The 25,215-nt window shown below is 39.4% G+C and overlaps 1 protein-coding gene across 6 annotated transcripts in view; it reads right to left on the minus strand.

Annotated features, from left to right (window-relative positions):
- si:zfos-2326c3.2 (mitogen-activated protein kinase kinase kinase kinase 4) overlaps positions 1–25,215 on the minus strand; it is an 80,087-nt gene that overhangs the window by 30,777 nt on the left and 24,095 nt on the right. Inside the window, exons 6-16 of one of the 6 annotated variants that reach the window (XM_063875786.1) lie at positions 24,003–24,093; positions 23,679–23,809; positions 22,498–22,552; positions 22,292–22,370; positions 19,430–19,602; positions 11,627–11,699; positions 10,335–10,455; positions 8,981–9,097; positions 8,307–8,441; positions 5,132–5,191; positions 208–522 (exon numbers count right to left, since the gene is read on the minus strand). In XM_063875786.1, the coding sequence (XP_063731856.1) occupies positions 208–522; positions 5,132–5,191; positions 8,307–8,441; positions 8,981–9,097; positions 10,335–10,455; positions 11,627–11,699; positions 19,430–19,602; positions 22,292–22,370; positions 22,498–22,552; positions 23,679–23,809; positions 24,003–24,093 (1,350 nt within the window). Of the gene's footprint in view, positions 1–207; positions 523–5,131; positions 5,198–7,187; positions 7,315–8,306; positions 8,442–8,980; positions 9,098–10,334; positions 10,456–11,626; positions 11,700–19,429; positions 19,603–22,291; positions 22,371–22,497; positions 22,553–23,678; positions 23,810–24,002; positions 24,094–25,215 lie in introns of those variants that run through there. The other 5 variants (XM_063875785.1, XM_063875788.1, XM_063875787.1 and 2 more) reach the window with 5 other exon arrangements.

Genomic DNA, 25,215 nt, shown 5'->3' on the forward strand with positions numbered 1-25,215 from the left:
ACCTCATACGCCATTGTAAGAAACAAAGTAAAAAAAAACTAAAATAAAAACCTGGAAAAATGTCAGTGAAAAGCCAACAAACTCAATGAAAGCAAGACGCAGAGAAGCAGAATGACAGAATGGCAGACTAACAGATTGACAGACTGATGGGCATGGGAAGCAGAGGTGATACAAAGTGCTAGACAGCGAAGGGAAGCAGGGTTTTACCACAGAGCGCTGGCTGTTTGCGGGGCGGCTGGGAGCGGAGGCAGCCACAGCAGCAGAAGCTGTGCTCCCACTGCTAGCCGTTAGCTTCTGAACCACAGCCCCAGGCTTCTCTCTCTGCCTCTGCCTCTCTCTCTCCCTGTGTCTGTGGTCGTGCTGCAGGGACAGGAGCTGGGTTTGGTCCTTGGGCAGCGTGCGGTGGGACCTCCTGCCGGCTGAGGGCTGATGATGCTGGGCCGCAGGCTGCTGGGGCTTGGCCTGAGGCTGGAGCTGTAGCTGGGCCTTATGCTGAAGCAGCTGCTTTGGAGCCACGGCTCTCTATGTAGCAAACATGAAAAGCACATATAGATACTAACAAAGCCTGGGAGGGTCTGCAGGGAATAATTTACATGTATACTGCACTGTGAAGATAGTCATTTAAGAGGAAGATCTGCTGTTTTCAGAAGACTTAATTCACCTTGTCTTCCAGGTGAGCTCTATTTCTCTACATACATATTGTATGTTAGCCAGTTTTGTTACATTAATGTCACATATTCAAAGCAGGTTAAGAAAACAACATTGATTGTTGTTGATTGATAGACTTGTTTTCCTCATTTGTTTCTTTCCAGTATCTGGGGCACACAATCATTTTCATCTCTGAAATAGCTTTTATTATTAGCTACTGCTATTGTACATAAACAATTAAAAACCCATGCCCGATCATAAAACTTGTGTCATTTCAACAGATTTAAAGCTGATTTAATGACGTTTTCCATATTGTTTGTTGAATGACAATATTCTCAAATAGCGTGCAAACTCAGACAGTAGAAAGTCCTGTTACTCGGTAAACAAATTACATTTCAGAAGCAGAAATCATTTCAAATACAATTCACAAGAAATTATAATTATATTATTATGGCAGATCTTCTAATGAAATAACATCCGGCAGAAACAATAAAAGCTCAAACTTCTGTGGTGAGTATATGGACTGTAAGATTGCGATCATGACAGTTTGTGTATGACTTACTCGTCAAACATTAACATTTCTCAAAAACGGTTTGTTTTTAAATGCAAAAATAATTGAATATTTTGCAGTTTTCAACACTCCCAGGTTCTGTAAAATCTGACAAGACAAACATGAGGAACTCATAAAACATACACTGAATCATCAAGCTTGTTGTGACACATTCAGAAAAGCACATTTGAAGGAAGCCGATACGGTCGGAAAACATTCATAAAGTAGCCATCATTGTAGCGCTGGTAATGAAGCACGGACACGAGACAGCATCTGGTTCTCTGGCTGTGGGATCTGATTTGGAAGCAAAACTTTCTCCAGAGGAAATGCAATCAAAGCTCAAATAAAATAAATAAGCCGTCATCTACATCTCACAGCTCTGACTGTCTGCAGGCTTACAGCAGAAGAACCAAGAGCCAGTTATTACCAGGAACCATGGTTCCAGTCCTATGCCTAGGGCTGGACGACTTTGGAGAAAATAAAGAAAAGTGTTCTGCGATACATATTGACAGATGAAAGCATACACCCACCGTTCCGTAGAGCTCAATTTATAGTGAATTTTAAGACCATTTTACAAACTAAAGAAGCATTTTTTGTTCTTGAAAATGATGCGCAAATCCCAATGTCAATGCTCAACAGAAAATGACGCAGCCCTAACATGCACACACTTTCACTGGTCCAGAAGATTTATAGAGAATTACGCACACCAATTCCTCATATCTTCTCTATAAATACCCAGAAATAAAACTTTTAACAAGCCATTCAGTTCCTCTACACGTAGAGATACACTTGTTTTCGGTTCCGTTCTCCCGTCATGGTAGGTGCTTAAAGAGAACTAGGAAAAACAGCGTTAGAGGCGGGGGCCTGATCATTGCTATGAAAGTTGCTCATTGTCGCACAAAGCCAACATATCCTAACTATCGAGACCGAAAATATCCAGATCATCCCTGGATCTTCTGCATCCATTGGGCCTATAGAGTGGTGCAGTCATAAAAGTATTTTTGGAAGTCGAACCGGATATTAGCATTCTCAGCTAAATCCAATGGGATTTGTCCATTGGAGTTAAACATTTTGCAGAAAATAAGCTCTGCGGCAAACACACATTAATGATACTGAGATTGTTTTGTTCAGTAGGATGATCTGCACACATTAATACATTTTATGAAAGTAGAAGCATACATTGAATTGCTGAACGTAAATACCTAATGCTAGACTATAAAATAAGATAAGATAAGAATAACTCTATTAATCCCAAACTGGGAAATCTGTGCTGCAGCAGCATAATACCATACAAGGCAAAGAAAGGAATTCTAAATAAGCTGAAGCCAGCCAATGTTCGACGTGAAGAAGTCTCATTCAGTCACTTATTGACAACCACCATTTTTAAGACACGTAGAAGCTTCAGAAATTATCGAGTGGGGTATTTACAGACGGATATTATGTCGTAGAACTAAACGTAAACATTTTGTAAGCTTTTATTAACCACCGATAGGATGTAAGGCATCTAACCAAAACACTTATGAAACAAGGAAGCCTAGAAGTTAAGTAAAAAGCTAACTCTTTTCAGGGTTCAGGACAGGAGGGAAAATAGCTAAAGATAAGGTTAATAACATATTTTACAAACTTTTAGGACCTAAAGATTTAAAACTAGGGTATGCAAGAGCTTGTACTGTGAAGTTGATTTAACTGAATATAAATACCTAGTTTAAAGACATCTCTCTATCAATGGGGAAAAAGGGGTTTCTGGCCCAGTGACATCATGTGACAAAAAAGCTGCAATGCAATGGTTTGGCCAATACAAAAATTGGCTTCAATGCCCATTGCACTTCCTGGAGGCTTGAGGCATGACCATAGTGCCACATGCCGAATACATGAGCTAAAATGCATGTGACTTCTGCTACAGAGGGGAAACCAGTAGCTATTTAAGGCTGTTTCTTGAGAATGACAAGACATATACCAAAATACCAAACTAACTCAGTTTAACTAAAAGCCATGGTACCACTGCCCTGAGCCTATTCACTATAATATAAAACACTTCATAGTTCTATCAGCAATGTACCTTTAAAATTACCTCTAAAGCAAAAATAATTTCTAAATGATTAATAATAAAAACAGTGAAAGATGGACACAAAATTAAAAAATGGGTGAATATTTAAATAAATATGGTTATTTCATTAAGTTATGTAATTTACAGCTCGCATGATTTTGAAGGCTACAACCTTTATGCATAAAAATGTTAGCAGTATTAATAAAAAAATGTAGAGCCTCCACATCTCCATTCAAACTGGCAATAGAGGACTTCCAAATATTTTATGATGTGGTGACAATTGAAGCAGCAACATATGGCGTTGCTGGCAAAGAAAACATTGAAACACCATCTACTGGGTTAGTATAAAGGGATATTGTTTTTACCAAAGTAAAAACAATATCTCTGTTACCTTACGGGGGTTGATTACAATTATTGCATTTAAGATGTGAAAATTATACAGCTAAGTATAGGAAAAATAACCCCTGATTTTAAATAAATTAAAAAAGCTAAAAATCAATTTTTCCTTGAGGGGTTACAGAGGGTATAAGAAAAAAATGTCCCCCCCTAAAAATCTTCCTTCTCCATTTTTCTGAGTTTAAATGAATTGCTCTAGTTCATGAGTAGAATATGGAGTAACATCAAGAGCAACTGTCATCATTATACAACAAAGGTCAGACAGGAGAGAAGAGGGAATTAGGGATGTAAGAGAGTAATGAGTGTGTTGGAATAGAAAGGGTATGCCTTTGTGTGTGTGGAACCCCTCATGAGTTCAGAATTTCAGACAAAAAGACGAGAGATGAGGTGAAAGGGAGTTGTGAGAAATGAAATAAATTACATGCTGGGAAGAAAGAGACAGAGAGAAGGAGAGAGAAGGTACGCTAAGCAGAGAGACCGATGAAGAGTGGAGGCTTTAAAATAAAAGCGATGGCATGCTGTGATAAGCACCAGCTTTAAAGCTTGTTGAGATGTGCAATGCTGCTGCAGTACGCACTCTGTCACTGTTGTCTCTCTCAAGTTCCACACTAACAGGGAATTAAAAAGACCAATCCTTCACCGCCTCCTCCAATGAGAACTTCAAAATGATGAACTTTCCCAGCCCCAGCAGGGCGCCGGGTTTCCAGAGCACGACACAAACCAACTGTGTTTTAAAACATCGTTTCAACCCGAGTGAAATATGAAGATAATATAGCTTAGCCATTTTTTTTAATCTTCCCTGCTCCACTGCAGTGTGCTAAAGTCTTTTCCTTTGAGATAGGGTTGTGAATAATCACGGTATCATTTCTTCTTTTTGTGTTCAATGATTAATCCAAAATAAGAAGATAGATTTTATTATTTCCCTATCCATTTATCGATCCAAATCAGCAGTAAGCAATTTGCTGGTCAACATTAAATATCAACATAAATGTAACAAATAAACAGGCAGATTTAGTCTCCGTTTCATTAATGAATGCAATCATCTATTTGCAGTTTTAGACATTTTATTCCGAATGAATATGAAAAAAACAGTTGTTATAAGAGAAATATTTTGAAGACGTGGAAGTCATGAAAGAGAGAAAGTAACAAAAAAAAGGGACAATCAGCAACTTTCCAAGATATGACATAAAAAATAAATTAAGAAATATCAATAAGGTCAAGAAGAAGGAAACAAATATGAAAACTAAGAGATAAAATTAGCAAGAAGACAGATAGAAAAAGTTTAGAGTGAGGAAGAGAAAAAGAAAGAAAGAAAGAGGCAACCTCTACCTGAAAGGTGTGCACACACTCATAATGCCGACTCCTATTCAAGTGTGTTGCTGCCAAAGTCAACGCGCCTACAGACTGTTTAAAAATAAATCCCACCTCATATGAAAAATAGAGGAATAGATGACAAGTAGTAAGAAAAGTAAAGAGTGAAGGTTCGTTACCTGCTCTGCGGTGGAGTCCAGAGGCCTTTCTGACACATCGGCACTGCGCTGTCTGCCTGTCTGCTCCTGTGACACACACACACACACACACACACACACACACACACACACACACACACACACACACACACACACACACACACACACACACACACACACACACACACACACACACACACACACACACACACACACACACACACACACACACACACACACACACACACACACACACACACACACACACACACACACACACACGGTTGATTTAAGATGTCTGTAAGTTGTGTTAAATTACTTTTATTGTTTTTTTATTTAACTAATTCCACCTTAATGAAAATTCAGATCATCTCGTTTGACATCATTGTATTTTTTGACCGTCCAAGAAAGTAACATATGATCACAAGAACGGCAAAACACTGACAGCCACACATACTTTAATTAAGGGTACATAAGGTCTTGAGCAGAATCCTGAGAGGTGGGAACTAAAATATTCAGTGTGCAAGATGGGACGGAGCTTTTAGCCCACGCCCTCAACTCTAAATATTTCATTATGACCTCCTTTTTGAATATTTCCTGAAAATACGATCCAAACTGGGCATTTTTACATTGAAATGTGGGATACAAGTTACTCGATGAGATTATTAGCAGCGATTGCCCCATTGCCTTTAACCTGTTTTAATTGGGCGTCTTAAGGGAATGGAAGTAAAACAGCAGCTATAACTCAATCTAGTATTAACACAAATGATAATGACGGTAGCGGACACCCACAACCTCATGTAAATGCTGCCAAGTGAGCACTTAACAAGCACTTTTTACCAAGCATGGCACACATCTTATTAGCAACAGGAAGGTTTAGACTTTTGGGAAACGTTGTAAACATGGAAATATGCGAGTTATAAAATGGCCTATCATGGTCAAATTCTACCTAAAAGAAAGACTGATTAAGGGAAGAGCACAAGGCCACTTCTTGTCTTACATTCCCTTGAGTGGTTGGAGTAAGGCAAACAACACTAAGTTCCTTTTGCGGGAACTACATAATGTTTTAAATAGAACACATTTTCAGATTTCTCTCTGAAATCCTCACTTTCGTCTTTTGATGTTTCTTGATGGACAGAAAACTTTACTTGTAGCAAAAGTAATGCCGTCAACTACTGTAGTTAGCACTTAGCTCAGTTTCTCGCTGCCAGGACTGGGCTCAGGAGGGGATGTTTGGTGTTTACCTAGCTTAAGACCATATGTTGAGACCACTGGGAGGAGGTAGAGCAACAGTACCGGGTCTAGTAATATTAGCTGGAATACTACGTCTTGTCTTGGTGCACCCACTTCATATTTGTCAATTTAAGCAATGTTGTTGACTGGCTAGTTTTTGATCAAAAGTAATACTATTATATTATGTCTATATTTACAACTGCAGTGTATAAGTGAATTGTAGGGGGCACTGAATTATACTTTATCCTAAATTGTGTTGGTTTGACACTTGGGCGATTTTGGACATCAATCAAGTTGAAGAGGTCAATGAACATCTGTCGCCAATTTTTTCGTGGTGTTTCCAGCTGTCATCACCTTTTCAGGATCGGGGGGGGGGGGCTCCCGGCAAAATACACAACATTGATTGGCTGATCGGTTGAGGTGAATCAGTTGCAAGGAAAAGATAAAAAACTACTCTAGTCAAGAGTGCATTCTTTTTTTCCTTTTCATCTCATTGTTCTTATACTTGGATATTTGTACATTGACATGTCTGGAATAAAGATGTCCTGAGTGGGAGTGGTTGGAAAATCCGCTGCTTTGATTCAATCTGTCTATTATAGCAACATTTTTTATATCTACAGCCTTTTTGAATGACCAAGGCCATGATGAGGCAACATAAGGCCCGTTGTTACTAGTTCTTTTAAGGTGGTTTGATGTGTCAGGGCCTTTAAACCACCGACACAACACTGAAATGCATGATGTAATGTGTGCCCAATCAATCAATTGTGTGAAATGATTGGAACCGCTGCGCCAAGACAAGTTCTGCATTTGACAAAATACAAGACATAACATCACACTCATGAGCCTGTGACATGATTAAATGCAGATGCATTAAAACCTAATGAAGCATCAGATGGATTCATTAAGCATACCCAATCTAATGACTAAGAGGCGATCTGTGTAATCAGAATGTAATACATACAGATAGCTCTCTGCCACACACAAACACACACACACACACACACACACACACACACACACACACACACACACACACACACACGTACTATAACTAGACAGATATTAATAGCAATGGAATACAGTGTCTTCTGCATGAAGAAATCACTGTTCCTAACCTGCTCCTTGGTGTTAATATGCACCTATTGAAAATCACTGGTGTGTGGGATGGATTCATTACGCACGTGTTCAAATTAATAATTAAAAAAGGGATTTCATATATAGTAGAGCGGACTCTCTGTCTTACTTTAGAAGGACTGGAATTGGCAAAGACACTTCACCCTCACACAATCGCTGTGTAACACTTTCTCACATAAAAGCTGATATGATATATATTTCCCACAGAATGGTAAGGTGTTATAAATTCAGTTCTAACAATGTAAAATATATTTGAATAGCAAAGTCATTGAAGTGAAACAGCTAATTACAGAAGACTTTTGAAAGTGCTGTTAAATCATCATTTATTTAATATGAACCTCGTCTCTCATATAGATTTAATTCCTCAAGATTTCATTTGAGGAACACCGGCATACCGCACCCACCGTTTGATGTAAAATGTAATAAAAAAACATGAGTAGAAATCTCTTGTTCCTTGTGTTATGATGGGATTTAAGGTGATGGAAACGGGTCCAAAAGTTAACTTCCCCTCTCAAAAAGTTTTGTCTTTAAAAGGGAAAATTATGAACTATGAGATCTAACCTTTAAAAACTTTTTTCTAGCAAAATGTGTCCAGGAGAACTTTTTTTTTTTTTATCACCTGGGCTTGAGTTCAGAGTTTTTGAGCCAAATAAGTTCAGGAGTTTATCACTGCAGCATCAATTATGCACAGACACACACACACACACACACACACACACACACACACACACACACACACACACACACACACACACACACACACACACACACACACACACACACACACACACACACACACACACACACACACACACACACACACACTTACCTGTCTCCTGTCACTCCTCCTGTTTCTCTCATCCAATAAGATTCTGTTGTCTTGGAGATCAGACTCCTCTCCCAGAAAGACCTCTTGAAGCTCCGCCCACTGAAAGGGGCAGTCTGGCAGCTGCCGTCTCTTTTGCTGGAAAATGCACAATTGTTCAAGTATTTACAAAAATAACACATCAACACTCTGGCGATTTAGGGATCAAAGTCGTACATTTGTAAAAGATACTTGATGTTGATCCACACTTCAAAATGAGGTCAGATTGTTCCTTGATAATAAAAACACGACCATTCTTCAAAGGGTTTTTTCGATGAAATGTGTGACTTTAATCTTGAAATGTAACATTTTATAATCTCTGATATTAAAAGAAATTCCTCCAAAATTATATATAGATACATTTCATTATTCATTTCTTAACCTCAAAAAGGCCCAAATACCCTGTCAAACAAGTACACTATTTTTTGGCACGTATTGTTCTGTTTTTTTTGTGTCATTTCTATTTGTATTCATTTAACCAATTATCTAAAGAAGAACACAAATCTATAGATCTTGTAAGCATTGCAAGAGCAGTTAGTGAGCAGAGTCACAATGTGACTCAGCAGGTTGAGAGTGAACTGAACTTGTTCAGAATTTAAGTAAATACAGAAGAAAATATATGAATAAACCACACTTACATCCTCTAACTTTTGCCGCTGCTCGTGTTGCTGTTGGATCCTCTTCTGTCGGTCGGCCAGCAGCTGCTGCTTGTAGCGCTCCTGCTCTGCCAGCTGCTGCCTGTGCTGCTGCAGTGCCTGGACAGGAAATGTTGAATGAGCATAAATGTAATAAAATTTGGAAAATGAAACTGTTTTAACACTTGATGGTAGTTTACACTCTTTAATTGAAGGTTTAAAATATATAAACCAAACTGGGCTGAAAGCACACTCTGTTACATGTGCTTTCTCTATACAGTATATGTGTCCTTCTGTACTTACAATTACAATTTGAGTGCATAGGTGTGTCCCAATGTGAAGTTTAGCAAAGCGCAGTACCCGGATGGTGCACTCATTATGGTCAAAAAGTGTCAAAGAACGAGTCACCGTTAATTTCATTTAGTTAATTTAGAAGTCTGTTTTGATTTGGTATCGCGAATGATAATGTTGCTAGCTAGCTAAAAGCCAGTTCAAGTGATTTAAGAAAATGCTTCACAAACATTCTGCAAGTGTTGACAAAGCAGGCCGTGTGATAAGGTAAGTGTCCAATTTGAGACAAAGCAAACATCCACTGTTTTTGCAATTACCATTTATTATCGTCATATTGATCAATCCGCCAATTAGAGTCTTGATTATTCATTGTGAATCATTTAAGGTTTAATTTTGGTTTTAGAAAATATATATACAGAGGTTCGCCAATGACACTTTGAATGTCTGCTGTCATAGATTATTATGTAATAATTGTACGTGGTGGAAAAAAAAGTCATTCTTCTGGATTTCTAACTGACCGCCCGCTATTAAAACAAGTAGGTGCATTTATCTGCGTGCGGAAAGGATAATAAGACAAAACTTTTTTTAACAGGAGTGAAAATGCTGTTTTTGAAGGACATAAAAATACAGATTGATGCTGTACATAAAATATATTGTATCCCTTTTTCTTTTATTCAGCAACTTAAACAAACATATTCACACCTTTGCCTACTGTGATATTTTTATTTTTCTAATGTGTATCCATATAGTTTATACATAAAAGACAAATGTGAAAAAATAAATGTGATTCTTTAATACGTTTTGACTTTAGTACTGTTAAACAGTTGGGATCGCACAAGTCTGAAACATTCAAACATGGAATCGAATTCTACAAATAGGATCAAATATCACCATAGCATAATCTTCATCTACAACTTTGCAAAAAATACTGGGTTTCAACAGAATGAACACACATGTAAATAAAAAAGAATCCTAACAGCTTTCAAAAGTTATGCCCTATAATGTACTGGATATTATTCAAGTATTAATTCATGTGTAGAAGGTTGTGTATGAACTGGAGACCTACCTGTTGTCTTTGTCCCCCGCCTCCCCCGAGGCCTCCCTCTCTGCCCCCGTCACGATCCTCCGTCTGTAAGCGGAGGAACTCCCGTCTTAACGTCCACTCGCCGGGAACGTTCACTATGGAGCTGAGAGAGGGACAGAGGGACGGAAAAAAACTGTGTTTTTGCTTAATGGCAGCCCCTCTTATGTAATGAAGTACACTAGAGAACGGATGGGAAACAAAATGCTAAATGGTTGACACACACACACACACACACACACACACACACACACACACACACACACACACACACACACACACACACACACACACACACACACACACACACACACACACACACACACACACACACACACACACACACACACACACACACACACACACACACACACACACACACACACACACACATCTCGTCTGAGGAGTGAGTGCTCAGTTCCTAGTGCCATCTGCTGTTTGACGTCCAGGGACACTGACAGAGAGGCTAGTGCATCTGTGCATGGATATGTCCTGTAGTCGTTCATTAGCTTTGCAAGTGAGGAGATTCATAACTACAGAATGTTCCATTAAGCACTGATAATGATAAAGTAACAATACATTATTTTTCCAAATCTTTGAAACATTATTTGCATGCAGAGCTGCACGATTTGGAAACAAATTGGCATTGGTTTTTTTTTAGGAGAAAGCTAATTTATAAAATAGGTTACTGACTACTATTACTAACATATTCTTTGTTATAACGACGTATTTCACATTATCACTGAAAAATATATTAACGTAGTCATGGTGGGATTTTTTAAGAGGATTGGTACCAAACTCTCTGCAGAATCAAACAATTCAGAGACTTTTGCCTATATGTAATATTTTGCTTATTGCAATAATCGATATAGCCATTTTTTATAAAATGTCCATCAATTGTGTATCCCTTTTTGCATGTTCACCCTAATTCACTTACTTTGTATGCTTAATGTCAGGATTAGAATCAGGATTTTTGCAAAGAAGGTTTACACATATGGAATTAACAACATGAGAAACTAAGGTGTACAAAATTAGCAGGTAAAGAACTTTTATAAAAGTTATTTTAAGAAAACTTAAATAAAATACAAAAAACGAAAAAAGTTAGTACAATAAGAACATCACACATTACTTAGAATGTGCAGTACATCAGAATTCAGAGTGGTAGTGCAGTGCAGTTTTCCAGAGAAATGTGCAAATAATAGAAATAAATGTGAAAATCTGCACCCTGTGATTCATTTCTTCAACAAAAATCATATCCGGTGTGTAAAAGCTTTTACCTTGGTTCTCCTTCCTCCTCTGTCACCTCATCACCATCTTCGTCACTGCCACTGTATTCATACTCTGGACCCTCTGAGAGAGAAAAGAAGAGAGTCATTTGTTTGTTAAATATTAGGTTATTAAAACCAAAACAATCCAATGTATCCTTGCAAAGAAATACATTTTCATTAATATACAACCCCTTTTTTTCCCCCTAGCCTTAAAAAGTGTAGGCCGTAGCTGACATTTAAAGAATATGTTAGTAATCTAGCTAAATGTTGTATTAACACATTCAATGCACATTGGTGAATGCTCTGCGATATTCATTCATTCATAAACATTAAACGGCACATTCCAACAACGTTTCGAGATTACAACGGCTCAGCTATTGCCACAGTGTACTAGTATTAACAAACGCACCCTTTTATCGGCTAAAAATAATCTGAACGGTTCAAAATTAGGTATGTCAACACGGAAAAAAAACATAACCACCAAACAGCTTTTTTACTATCAATCAAAAAAGAGGTGTGGTCATGGGTGGTGCTTGGCTTGAAGTCCTCTGGTCTGTTCAAATTCTAGTTCTGCTTCTCTGGCTCACTAAAGCGTCCAATGTTTGATTGGAAACTTCTCCATGCCTGCTGTCTCGCTCCTTCATCATCTGCTGCCAGTAGCAATTTAGTCATTATCGAAGCCACACAAAAGCACAGTGTGGGCAAACTTGGGCAACAAGAAAGTAAATGAGAGTCTTGTTTAGTGGAAGACATATGGGACGGAGTGGTTACACCAACAGCATTGCTGTATCATCTCATTTCTGACTCAAATGCCGTCACTAGAGAAACTTTCTCTCCTTTTTCGCCTCCTACCATGGGACCCATAACACATGTGAATTAGCCTCGCTCCCTGCCCACACACATCATTGCTATGGAGCTATTGTTTAGGTACAACTGTTCTTGAGTGTTAATTAGACCTAATAAATTTGGATTGTAGATTGGAAAATTGTTTCTAAAAATCCCAGCACAGGCCAGTTCCAGTGGGCTTGTCTTCCAAAGGCCAGGAAGATGGGCCAACCAGCTTAGCGTAGCATTTGGCCAACATATGGTGTGAAAGTAGCTCGGTTAACTTGAACATTAACTCTACCCGCCATGTGTTGCCATTAACATGCTAAAAGGTGCATTTTTTAGCCAGAAAGTAGCAGGAAGACAGACAAATGCAGCTTTTCCAATGAAAGGAGGAAACTCTGTTGCAGTGATGTCATGTTTAAAAGTTTTGGCTCACTCTGAAGAGCAATTTGAGGGTTAATGCCTACTTTTGCTGACTGAGAAGTGGCCGCCTCTTTTTTTTAATGGAGTGGATCATCTTCCAAAACATAGACCAAGCTAAGGCCAAACTACACTCCTGGGTAAAAGAGTCACATCCTTTTTGCATGATGTCCGCACCATACTGTATTTTTACAGTTTAGCAGCAGGGACTTTTCCCACATGTTCTTAGACTACCAGCTTTTCATTACACTGGAGACGCATAGGGGCACACACACACACACATTCAAGTGTGGTCTTTAACACATTGCATTCATACACACAACACATGCAGAAAGTCTAGCAGTCATTAGTGTGTTTTTATAAGCTAACAGAGGATTAGAACCAGATGGTCATTCTGTTTCCTCCTTCCTCCCCCTCTCAGCTTCTCTCTCTCTCTCTCTCTCTCTCTCTCTCTCTGTTTCTGTTGTCACCCCCTCCCCACACGAAGATGAATAAACCCTAATAAAAAACTGTCTTATTTAAACATCAACATGAGAATGAAAGAGGTCTTCGTCTCCCCCTCCCCTGACTCTCGGTTTGCTTTACACCACATATTCGCCTCATCATCCAGAGTGTAATTCACTTTTAGAGCAGGATGGGGATACAATGCTCCACCCCTCCCTGATTTCTTTTTTGTTTCTTTGTCAGCCGTGGACAGCCTTTTGGCTCCGTTCATCTTTCATTCTCTTGCTCATTTTGTCTGGCCGTCTCACTGTCGCCTTTCCTCTGTATACGACTCAATTAAAACTGGCAAAACTGGTAAAGTTCAAATAGGCAAAAAGTAGTCCAACCAGTCTCAACTGCATTTTAAGCATCGTTATTAAATGTATAGATCAAGATTTATCTTAAAGGGGCCCTATTATGCTAATTGTTAGGTCATTTTATGTCATTTTAGTATTCTGTGCCTCTTCTGAGACATGTTTCAATGCTTTAATGTTCAAAAAGCTCTTTTTTTTCTCATACTGCCTGCCTCTTTCACCCTCTGTCTGAAACCAGAGCCCAGACCGGCTCTGATGTGATTCGTCGACCGATTAGAGATGTCCCACCCCTTAGCCCAGGGATTCCCAAAGTGTGGTGGGGTGCGCGAGCTGCCACCAGGGATGCGTGAGATGAAAAATGTAATGGTGGTCTGGTGTAAAAATATTACACAGTGTTGTTTTTTAAGTGGGATTTTTCCATAGGCTACAATAAAAAAACAGGAACAATAAACATTTCCTTTGTAATCCCTTTTATTTTAAATCAAAAAACTATAATTTGTTAGTTTTTGATAGAAACGTAGAAGAAGACAGCCGCTGTCTTCTTCTACGTTTCACTGTAGGCTATATATGCGCGCCAACTCGTTTCATTCATTCTTTCAAATATGATTAACTGGCTGAAATCAGGGACACTGTCAAGTGGGATGTCTCATGACAAAATTGTTAGTCATGAAGGAGGAGAGGGACCAAGAGAGAGTGAGGATTTGGAGGCAACATAGACAGAGAGAATAGGAACGAATCCGAGAGAAGAATATGAGCGGGAATCTGAAAATTATGCGCCAGAGGAAACCGAAGAGGAGGGAAGGAGATGGCAAAAAAGAGGTAATGAGGGTGAACACCAGACGGGGAAAAAAATAAGAAAATATGATGAAAATTATCTGGGCCTGGGCTTCACTTGGATCGGCGATACAGATTGCCCAAAGCCTCAGTGCGTGGTGTGCAGTGAGGTTCTAGCAAACAGCTGTCTGAAGCCTTCTTATCTCCTTCGTCACCTGCACACGAAACATGGCAATATAAATCAAAAGCCCCTCACATTTTTTAAAACAAAGTTGGAGGAGTTGCAGAAAAGCCCAAAACAAATGCGGTTTCATTCATGCGTTGGGTCTACGAAAGACGCATTACGGGCTTCATATCTGCTCAGTTACAGAGTAGGGAGAAAGGGGCTGCCGCACACAATTGCCGAAGATGTGTGTTTGCCAGAGGCCAAAGAGATGGTGGAGCGTATGATTGGAGAGAAAGAGGCAAAAAAGACATGATTCCTGTGTCCAATAACACTGTGTCGCGCCGCATTGATGCCATGTCTGAAGACATCCTGGCTACATTAGTCAGCCGTGTGAAGAAAAGTGAGTTTTACTCTCTGCAAGTAGACGAGTCTACAGATGTTGCAAATCTGGCCCATCTTCTTGTGTATGTCCGTTACCTTTTTAAAGGAACGGTACAAGAAGATTTTTTGTTCTGTCGACCCCTTGCTACCAGAACAACAGGAAAGGAAATCTTCAATTTAATTGACGTTTTTATGAGGACCAATGGGATCGACTGGGAGCGCTGTGTGGGAATTTGCACAGACGGGGCAAAATCAATGACGGGGAAACACACGAGGCTTATAGCTCATATTAGGAGTCTGTCCATCCATCAGCTGGTTACACTGCAGTGTTCACAGAGAGGCCCTCGCAGCCAAAAACATGCCAGCTGATCTACTTGCAGTGCTGAACGACGCAGTTAAACTGGTGAACTTCATCAAAGCTCGCCCGCTAAACTCAAGAATATTCACACTGTTATGTAATGAGATGGGCAGCGAACACAAATCACTGCTGCTGCACACAGAGGTGCGTTGGCTGTCCCGCGGCAAAGTGCTGACAAGGCTCTTTGAACTCCGGCACGAACTGCAGCAGTTTTTTGAGGAGAATCTGTTTCATTTGGCCTCCAGTCTGCATGACGAAGATTTTCTGAAGAGGCTCGCCTATCTAGTGGACATCTTCTCAGCTCTGAATGAACTCAATCTAAGTCTGCAGGGAGTCAGTGTAACTGTGTTCAACACACAAGACAGGATTGAGGCCATGATAAAGAAGCTACGGTTCTGGGCCAGTTGTGTGAGTGGGAACACACACCTGTGTTTCCCTACGCTTCACGAGTTCTTGGGGGAAAATGACGTGGACCTGGGTGAGCATGTGAAAAGTCTCAGAATTGAACACCTCAACCAACTCGCCGAGCAGCTACGGAAACACTTCCCACCTATGGACACATCTCGTGCTTGGATTCGCAATCCATTTGAAGTTTCCCTGCCCGTCCCACAGCTGTCATTTCATGAGCAGGAGCAGCTGATCGAGCTGCCATCTGATGGAGCGCTGCAGTTACAGTTCAAACGAAAGCCACTTGTGGATTTTTGGACCGAGTCACTGACATCATACACAGTCCTGGCAAAGCAAGCCTTGAGAGTTTTGATGCCCTTCGCCACAACTTATCTCTGCAAGGCTGGTTTCTCTGCTATGGCAGCAGTTAAAACTAAACATCGGCAAAGACTGGATGCTGTTGAGAAGGATTTGAGGCTTAAACTGTCTTCCATTGTGCCAAACTTCGGAGAGCTTTGTGCCAAGATGCAAGCCCACCCGTCGCATTAATATGGGTAAGTATTTGTCGGTATTGATATTATTGCTACAAATATAGGCCTACTGGGAATACTCACACATCCTCCCCCGTCTCCCACCCCCCTCCCTCTCTCTCTCTCGCTGAGCGACTTTTGCGCTGCGCTTGAAAAGTTCCAGATGGATCCTCTTTTATCCTCTTTTAATTTAGGCCTATTTTATGTTTCTGAGCCTATGCTCTTTATGTTGTGGATCGTGTGTAATTTTATTGTAGCCCTTGAAAAGTTTCAGATTGATCCTCGTTTTTATTTATTTGATCTGTTTCTGAGGCCATGCTCTTTAATGTTGTGGATCGTTTGTAACTTAATTGCAATTTAATTCAATGTACTGTCGTTGTAATTTCCATAACCGCTGTGTTATGATGATGTTGATGTTAGCTCCACGGTCATTTACTATTGCTGCAATTTTTCTTTTACGCGGCTGAAAATATTAACATTTATGTCAAAATTGCTTTCTGTTACTGAGCCTGTGTCTGTCACTCATCCTCTTAAAAGTGGAAGGTAACTCTGTTGCATTATATTGAGACTTTGTTGATGTTGTTATCGTCATGCGTGTTCTGGTTATTTGCGCATGATTAAAAATGAGTCTTTATATGGCGATAAAACAAAGCTTTGTTGCGTTTTTTTTTTGTTGCGTTTTTTTGGGGGGTGCGTCAACCCGGTTGGGACATAGAAGGGGGTGCGCCGCAAAAAAAGTTTGGGAACCGCTGCCTTAGCCTATCACGTAGAATGTGTTTGAGCGTGAGCCAATAGAAGTGTAACATATTGATGTCACTATGTTACGGAAGTTAACAAAGGAATCCAATGGAGGCGTTTCAGGAAGGGGGGGAACTTGGGGAATTTATCCTTTGCTGACCATTTACATGCACAAAAACCTGTATAAAACACACTACAGGAAAGGGACAACCCCAAAAAGCGTATAGAGCCCCTTTCAAAAAGTAGGTAAATCAGTTATTTGATTCCTGAAAAGTTCTGACTTCAGTGTTTTGCAGTATTAATAGACAGTTTTGGATGTTAAAAGGGTTCGGTTTACTTTAGCAAAATAGGCAAAGTATCATCAATGCAAAAGAAGATAGTTAACACTAGAAACTAAATGAATAATTTCCAAGAACAGCATGCTATAAATGAGCAGAAATGCAGAGTATTTAACAGCCTGTGAGAAGCAGCTGCTGTGCCCATTAGTGCAGCTGGTGCACTCTCTGAGCTAAAGTGTGTTCATACTTCTTATTCCACTACAAGTGGCCTGAAACCCCAGCTAATGCAGGGACTCAGGGAGACACGATGGAACATGTATTCTGGGATGTGGCCTATTTGTAAAAGGTTTCATTAGTTATCTAAATAATTTATAAAAAGGGCCCCAGACTTTCTGGGAATAAGCTCTCCATACCTAAATAATTCTAACAATGTAGGACCACAATCTCAATCCCTGTGCGTTTTTGTTTTACAATAATGCTGTCACTCAATTTGGACACTCTGAATACTTGTGTCGATGGCATCGGTGAAGTGTCAAATCTCACAGGGCGGCTGTAACCTCACCCGAAGAGCTGGTTGTTGATGTTAGCTAGCTAGCAACGTTTGTTGTCCGCGATAGGAAATCATTACAGACCGCTCAATGAACCCAATTGAATAAACTGGGGGCTTTGTTTCAATGCTAAAAAAGTGAATAGTAGAAAGCCAATAAATACAACAAAAAAAACCCTCACAAGGTCTAAGTTTTTGTGACATATTAAACGGTGCAACCGCAATCACAGCTGTTGCTGCAGCTTCCGTTGTGAAGCCAAGACTGCAGTCGTTGAATGCCGGGAGTTTCCAGAATTCCAGAGAGAGATCTGCACTACACTGAGTGAACCTTTTGTAGTTTAACATTTAAAAGTGGATTAATTTATGCCGAACCACCCTGTGACATAAAGTGAATGACACCCACCTCACTCACAGCTACCTTCTTACTCCACTGACAAACACACAAATGGCATAAGACATAAAATGATCTCAACACAGGTTGTCCATCGGCCAGGACCATTATCATTAATACGCGGTCATCCAACAGAAAGTGCATCATATGGATAATTCAGCTGTTAATACAAGAACTGAGTTATTACTGACTCACTGGAATCAAGTCAAGTAACTGTGTGAAGCTGCTGTGAATAAAATAACTCAGAGGAAAAGAATCTGGCCCCAGTTCATGTTTTGGTCCTAGTAAAATTAAAACAGCAACTTCAATAGCAGACTCCATTTTATATTTAATACATTAATCCATCTCCATTCCATCCATCAAATATTTCTCCTATTACTTAAACGAGAGAGCCAACAACATTAAACACTATATCTACAACAAAAAAAAATCTGTACTTAACTATAGCATGCTCTTTTTGTTAAAAATAAGTGAAACAAATATTTATTTATGTTTTTTGTAGCTGTTTGTTCTGTACCGTTTGCAATTTGAGGATTACAGTGGCAACGCACAAGCAGCACATTTAGGAGGACTCAGAGAAATGTACTAACTGAATTAAAAGTTAAGAATGAAAACAACAGACTGAAAGAAAGAAACAAGGTGACATTTTGGTTGGACTTACAGTTTCGTCAAATCTAATCTGATGACTAAAACTACTAAGACTAAAACATCTGACAAAATTGACATTGACAGTGAAGTACATTTTCTTAGTGTCCAAACTTTGGTACTACAACCTTTCAAGCCTAAAAATACTTCTTCCATTGAATTACGTGGGGAAAGACGTCAAAATCAGCGTATAATTTTTGGGGGGGTACGTCAACTACCCAGAACCTTTTTATAGCCCAAATTTGAAAGATTAGGGCCTAATAGTAGTATAATCCGCTAAAACCCGAATCCAGAGTTTTTTTTGCCTTTCCATTCATTTAACTGAGCCAAGAACAGCTGTGACAGAGCAGATTGGAGGCGGGGCTTAAGAGTAAAGCAAGTGCCTACGCTCTATGGGTCCAGATACGGTTATTTTGGCTCTTCAGAGTCATGCCAAATTGCCTTCATTTGCCACTGAGCAACTTTATAGGAATGAACGGTGCCCCATCTCCAACGCTGTATGCGGTTCTCTTTATGCACCCATTGTTTAAAGCTCTTCACACATCTGTTATGCTTAAACTATTTCTCCTCACCTTTCTCTTTTTTCTTTCTGGTTCTGTCCAGGTGATCTTTGAGCATGATGCGCACTTGTCTCTCGTTTGCCAGATCCCGGATGAAAGCGTGTCTCAGCAGGGTGTCGGTGTTGGGTCGGTGCAGGTGGTTCTTCACCAGACAGCTATCGGTAAACGACAAGAAACGTTTCGACCTGTGGAAGGGGGAAAAGACAAAAGATGTTAGCATGACAAACTCCTTCAAAATGTTGAACGACAGCTGAAAACACATTTTGGATTAGCCTCTGGTCTTCCAGTCTTAAATATGTTTTTTAATATCGTCTAATTTATTTATTATTTGTATTGTTTCATTGTATTTATTCGCTTGCCTATTTCACATCCATGGTATCATTATATGACGAACACATAGCATGAGTGTCAAAAGGTTTTAACAGTTGACCCAAATTGCTTGTATTTATTAACGTGTTTTGTCATATTGTTAAAACACTTTAAGCTGCATCCTATGTATGGGTTACATGTTTGATGAAAAGTCTTCCAGTTAGCCTTCACATAGCACAGTGAGGCTCAGTTTCTGAAAGTTATTAATATCGAAATTAATTTATTCTCAACTTCCAATGCACACTTTAACTTTCAATAGCCTTTTTATTAAATCCCTTTTTAATCATCGTGTTTGGTCAGATTTTCTGTAAAGCTCTCTGTGGTAAAACGGCCAGCTTAAAGCAATCTATAAATAAACTTGAGTTGACAAGTGGGAAGTGGGTTAACGGAGCAGAAATTTCAAACACATGTAACCCACCAACCCTAACCTGTACTACATTAAACAGGTCGAGGTGTAGTATTCACTAGATCCTTATCATGAGATTGTTGACTTAGTTTTGTTAACTTATGTTCACTTAAATAATCTGTTAATAATGAAACATTAGCATAAAGAAGACCACTCTTTAAAGCAAAACAATATGAAGTATAAACCCAGTCAGAAACTAAAAGTGGAGGAAATTCAGAAATCTGTAAATAAAAATGCATTCAAATGACATGAAAAGAGAGAATAATATAAAATCTATAAAAGGGAAATTTAACAGATGAATCAAAAACAGCATTTACCTTAATCAGACATATTTTAAATCAAACTGCATTCAGATATTTGGTTGAACTCACCCAGATCTTGTTAGATAGTTATCATTTTGTCGAAATATTATCAAGTATTTCCTGTCAAAATGATGCAGTTGTATTCCTAACATTGGAGAGGTGTGTATTCTGTACTCTGAACACCGAAACAGGGGGAAAGGATTTGGTGTGGATGCTTAGTTTGTGGTCTGCTTGTCGCCTTTGGGAGGCCCTGAGGTAAAAGTACTGGGAGGCACTGCAGACCATTGGAGCTATTAAAAGCTGTCCTACCAACTAGTGTTCCTGATGACATTAATACTGAATGAAAGACAGCCTGAGTTCAACCACCAGTTCAAGCTGAAGAGCTTGTCCATTATAAATGGAAAGGAAGCGGACAGGAATATAGGAGAGGAGAAGAAGAGGAGAGTAAGAGAGATAGAGGGGGTTCATTATAACTTGGATTAAGATTTAAAATAAAAACCAGGGATGGATTACGGAAAAGGCCTATCGGGCACAGGCTCCCCTTGACTTCACCCACACATTGTGACTATAAAAAAGAGATATAACAAACCGAAAGAGCGAGATGATCATATTGAGGAAAAAAGACTACGACATGCAAAATGACTACAAAGAAAATAAATGACAATAGAAATTAGAATCAACAACAGAGATTAAAAATGACTGCAAGAGATGTCTACACAGAAAAGCAGAACTTAAAAAGAGTATAGACACAAAACACACATAACTATAGAGACCAAAATAACTGCAAAAACAAACAAAGAGACTCACGACTGAAAAAGGGCAAAACAAATACTAAGAGACACCAAATGACCACAGAGATTTGAAACAATAGTTATGAAACATGGCGACAAGGAAACCAAAACACCTACAAAAATAAACAAAAAAACTCACAAAAAGGAAAAGGGGCAAAACAAATAGACCCAAAACAAAAACAAAGAGGAAAACATTGACTACAAAAACACACAGAGACACACACTACAGAGAGATGCAAAATGATGACATCAAAGAAATTAAAAACAACAACAGATTGACAAAAATGACTAAGAAGGCACAAAAAATGACAACAAAAACAGGCAAAATGACTTAAGAGACACACAATGACAACAAAAAGAAGTAAAATGACTATAAAGAAATGGAAAATGAAAACAACTTTAAGCAAAACGACTACAAGGAGATGCAAAAAGACTTAGAAACACCAAAGACAAAACATAACCAAGAAAAACAAACTACAACAAAGTGAAATAAAAACAAAGTGACCACAAAGAGACGACATATGCAAGAATGTTGTCAAAACAAAAACATATTTCCTTACTCATTTGTAAATCAATGTAGGTTTAAAAAAAATGAAATATCTTTGGGTTTTGCACCGACAAAAAGAAAACATTTAAAAAGACACCACTTCTGAATCTGAGAAACTGGAGTTTAACGACATTTTAAAGACCAAACTATTAATCTAGAAAATAATACACATCACGAACAACCTTTAGTCCCAGCCATGAAACAGATGCGTAACAACTATGGTAAAAACACAGTCCGTTTCAATAAGGGTCAAATGCATTACAGGTTGTTATTTTTAGCTACAGGAGTGCAGATCATGCCTGGACATGCCGGTGACTTTGAGCTTTCAGTTTGTCTGATAGTCCTGATGCATGACACCCACAACAAAGACCACTTTCAAGCCCTGTTACAGAAGAGAAAACCTAAACACTGGCCATGACTTCCTGCTGTGTGTTTATGCAATGCGTGTGAGTGTCTTACCATTTCTTTGATTTTAGTTTGGGTGGAGAGTTTCGTGGTATCAGAAACAGCGCTCTCATTGGATGCATGTCGCACAGAGCTACAAACAGAGGCAAACACAGTAAAAGATGAGAAAATTAGACTGAATGGAAATGTAAATACAGAAAAACAAACTGTACAACCGTATCAATCCACGAGGTGTATGAGTGGACAGCTTTTCAACTTACGAGGGGCTCCTTCAGCCATCTCCAGAGCAGTGATGCCTAAAGACCAGAGGTCACTCTGACAACAAGAGAGACACGAAAAGGTTAGGACTGGGGCACAGGGAAAGCTAATCTCGAGCTCGTTTCGTTTCCTGTAAACTTTGGATTTCCTCTACATATTCAAACAGTAAATCAGTTTGTGCACAGCGTGACAGCACAGATCCAGGAATTACAGAAACAAGTTACAAGACTTCCAGCCAAACTTCTGGTATATCAATAAAGAAAGAAAAGAATCAGGGGATCATTTCAATGACGTCCTGGATGTCAAAAGTCAGCGTCTAATCACTTGTAGTTAAGCATCGCAAACGTTTTCATAAACCTCTGTTATATTATATTATGCTATAACTATTTTGTTGAATAAAACATAGGCTTATCATCTCATCTTGGGAAGTTCAAACAGCTATCAGAGACCATAAAAGCTTAGTAATGGCATCCAACAGGCATTTAAGAATTCAAATCTAATCATGGATGTTTTCTACGTAACGCCTAACCCTCATACCGTCTTGGATGTTGGCCAGCCTCAGCAATAAATTGCCCGTCATGGGAGGGTCGTCAGGATATAACCACCTGGGTCTTTTTAAGCTCAAGGAGCTGGCCTGTCTGCTCAATATATTGCGATGTTCAAAGTTGTTTCTAAGTTCTAGGGTTAGTTAGATGGGCAGAAAACCCAATCAAAATGTTGAATGGGTAGATACACACATGATATTTCACTGTTGTTAACATTACAATATAAGGTATGTGTGCTGCATAAATGTAGTATCAAAATCGTAAAACCTTTAGAAAATTCACACAAAATAAATGTAAAAGTGTTCAAAATAAATGCTCTGAAAGCAATAACATACAAGAACATTTCTTTGCTCATGAACTCACCTAAATCGGGAAATGGGACCAACCTAGGAGCAAAGGAAGGCAACAGTAGCCTTGAGGTTGATTAATTCCTGCACTCAAATAGATTTATTTCTTATTTACCTTAAGAGAACATCCAAATGGTCTGCATTTCGGCTATTACTAAAGGATTTTTTTTATAGTACTTTTTAAGTTCTCCATTGTCCTGCTGGATGCCTTACTCATTTCTCTCATTAAAGGTGATGAAAATGTGCCTAGAGTTGCCCGGGAAACACTACTTTTATTGATTAATTAAGTACCCTGTAGTCATAGGCAGCGTCGGGGTTCTCGTCGCAGGCGATGACCTCCGGAGCCATCCAGTAGGGAGTACCGATGAAGGTGTTCCTCCGCCCGATCGTCTTATCCAGCTGTGCCGACACCCCAAAGTCAACTGCAACAAAAAGAACGTGTGACAATTTCCCATCTCGAAACAACCACAATCTTTGCTTCTTCATGGGGTGTTTCTGCGGTTGTGTGATTTATGCATGTTTGATTGAATGACTGTGTGATTGTTCCACAGTTTTTTGTCCCGAGGTGTGCGGACTCGCTTGAGAAACCGAGGTGCTTGTGTCGATGTGTCATACCCAGCTTGACTTCGGCATTCTCCGTGAGCAAAACATTTTGTCCCTTAATGTCCCTGTGAATCACATGATGGGAGTGAAGATGGGAAAGACCCTGGAAGACAAATATACACACACAGAAACACATACACACACTGTCAGATGACCACCATCGCTCTAAGTATGAAGTCGCAAACACAGCTTTAGAATAGTAGAAGCATTATGTGTCCATTATGAAGATTATGGAACCAAGAGTATAACTTATTTTCATAACTCTGATTTCCCTTGAAGGAGAAATAACTTTAGGTAGCTGAGGCAGCCAATCGGTGGCAAAGGGTGTGTGTTTGTGTGTGTGCGCTCTCACTTCTTCAAAGGAGGTTAAACAAACAGAGGAAGTGAGTCTTATTTGGAACAATGACTTCACCATGCTTTGCAGAGTGTCTCTGTGTGTGTGTGTGTGTGTGTGTGTGTGTGTGTGTGTGTGTGTGTTGGGATGTTGAAAACAATAAAGAGGCAGCATGTCTGACAGCAGCAGGTAAACAATGGCGACAGTCCAGAGAATGTTTTTTAACAATTAAAAAATCATCAACTTTCATTCTGTTCTTGGTGTAAGCATCAAGGAGACGCATGCTTGAACCGATACTGTTTGTGTATGTGTAACACACAAACACACAAAGCAGTGCAAACATTCTTTCTCAGGACCTTGTGATCTCCCATAATGATAACCATAACATCTTACAGACATGTGTTTGAAACCGGCCTTTTAAGTATACAAATGAAAAAAAAAAAAACAGTTACTCTCTCAGTGTCACAGTGGGAAAACATGGGAGAGATACTGCTCCCCGGACGTTAAGAAGTATGGCCGTCAGTTTATCTCTTTGATGTTTTGGCAAAGGCCCAACCACTAAAAGTAGCACCGTGTTTCTTTCACATCGGCAGCAACTCATCTAGACGCTAATTACTACCTCGGTTTTCACCAGCACTTTTTTTAAAAAGGGTACAGTAATATAGTGTGATTGTATTCTGTGGGGAGATTTCCGAATTGTTCAAAGAGATCTTGAATCTCATGTCGGGCCCACATTGTTGATCTTTTATGGCTTTTAGTAAATACATGTCATTATCAAGAACTGACTGTCTAGCTTCCCCCATGCATAACTGCTGGGTTGATAAGGTTATGGTTTATTTGAAGTTGAAAATCACAACAAAACAACTCACAGGCCCGGTTTCTGAATTCCCC

The sequence above is a fragment of the Eleginops maclovinus genome, chromosome 23 (assembly GCF_036324505.1).
Source record: "Eleginops maclovinus isolate JMC-PN-2008 ecotype Puerto Natales chromosome 23, JC_Emac_rtc_rv5, whole genome shotgun sequence".
NCBI classification, from domain to species: domain Eukaryota; kingdom Metazoa; phylum Chordata; class Actinopteri; order Perciformes; family Eleginopidae; genus Eleginops; species Eleginops maclovinus.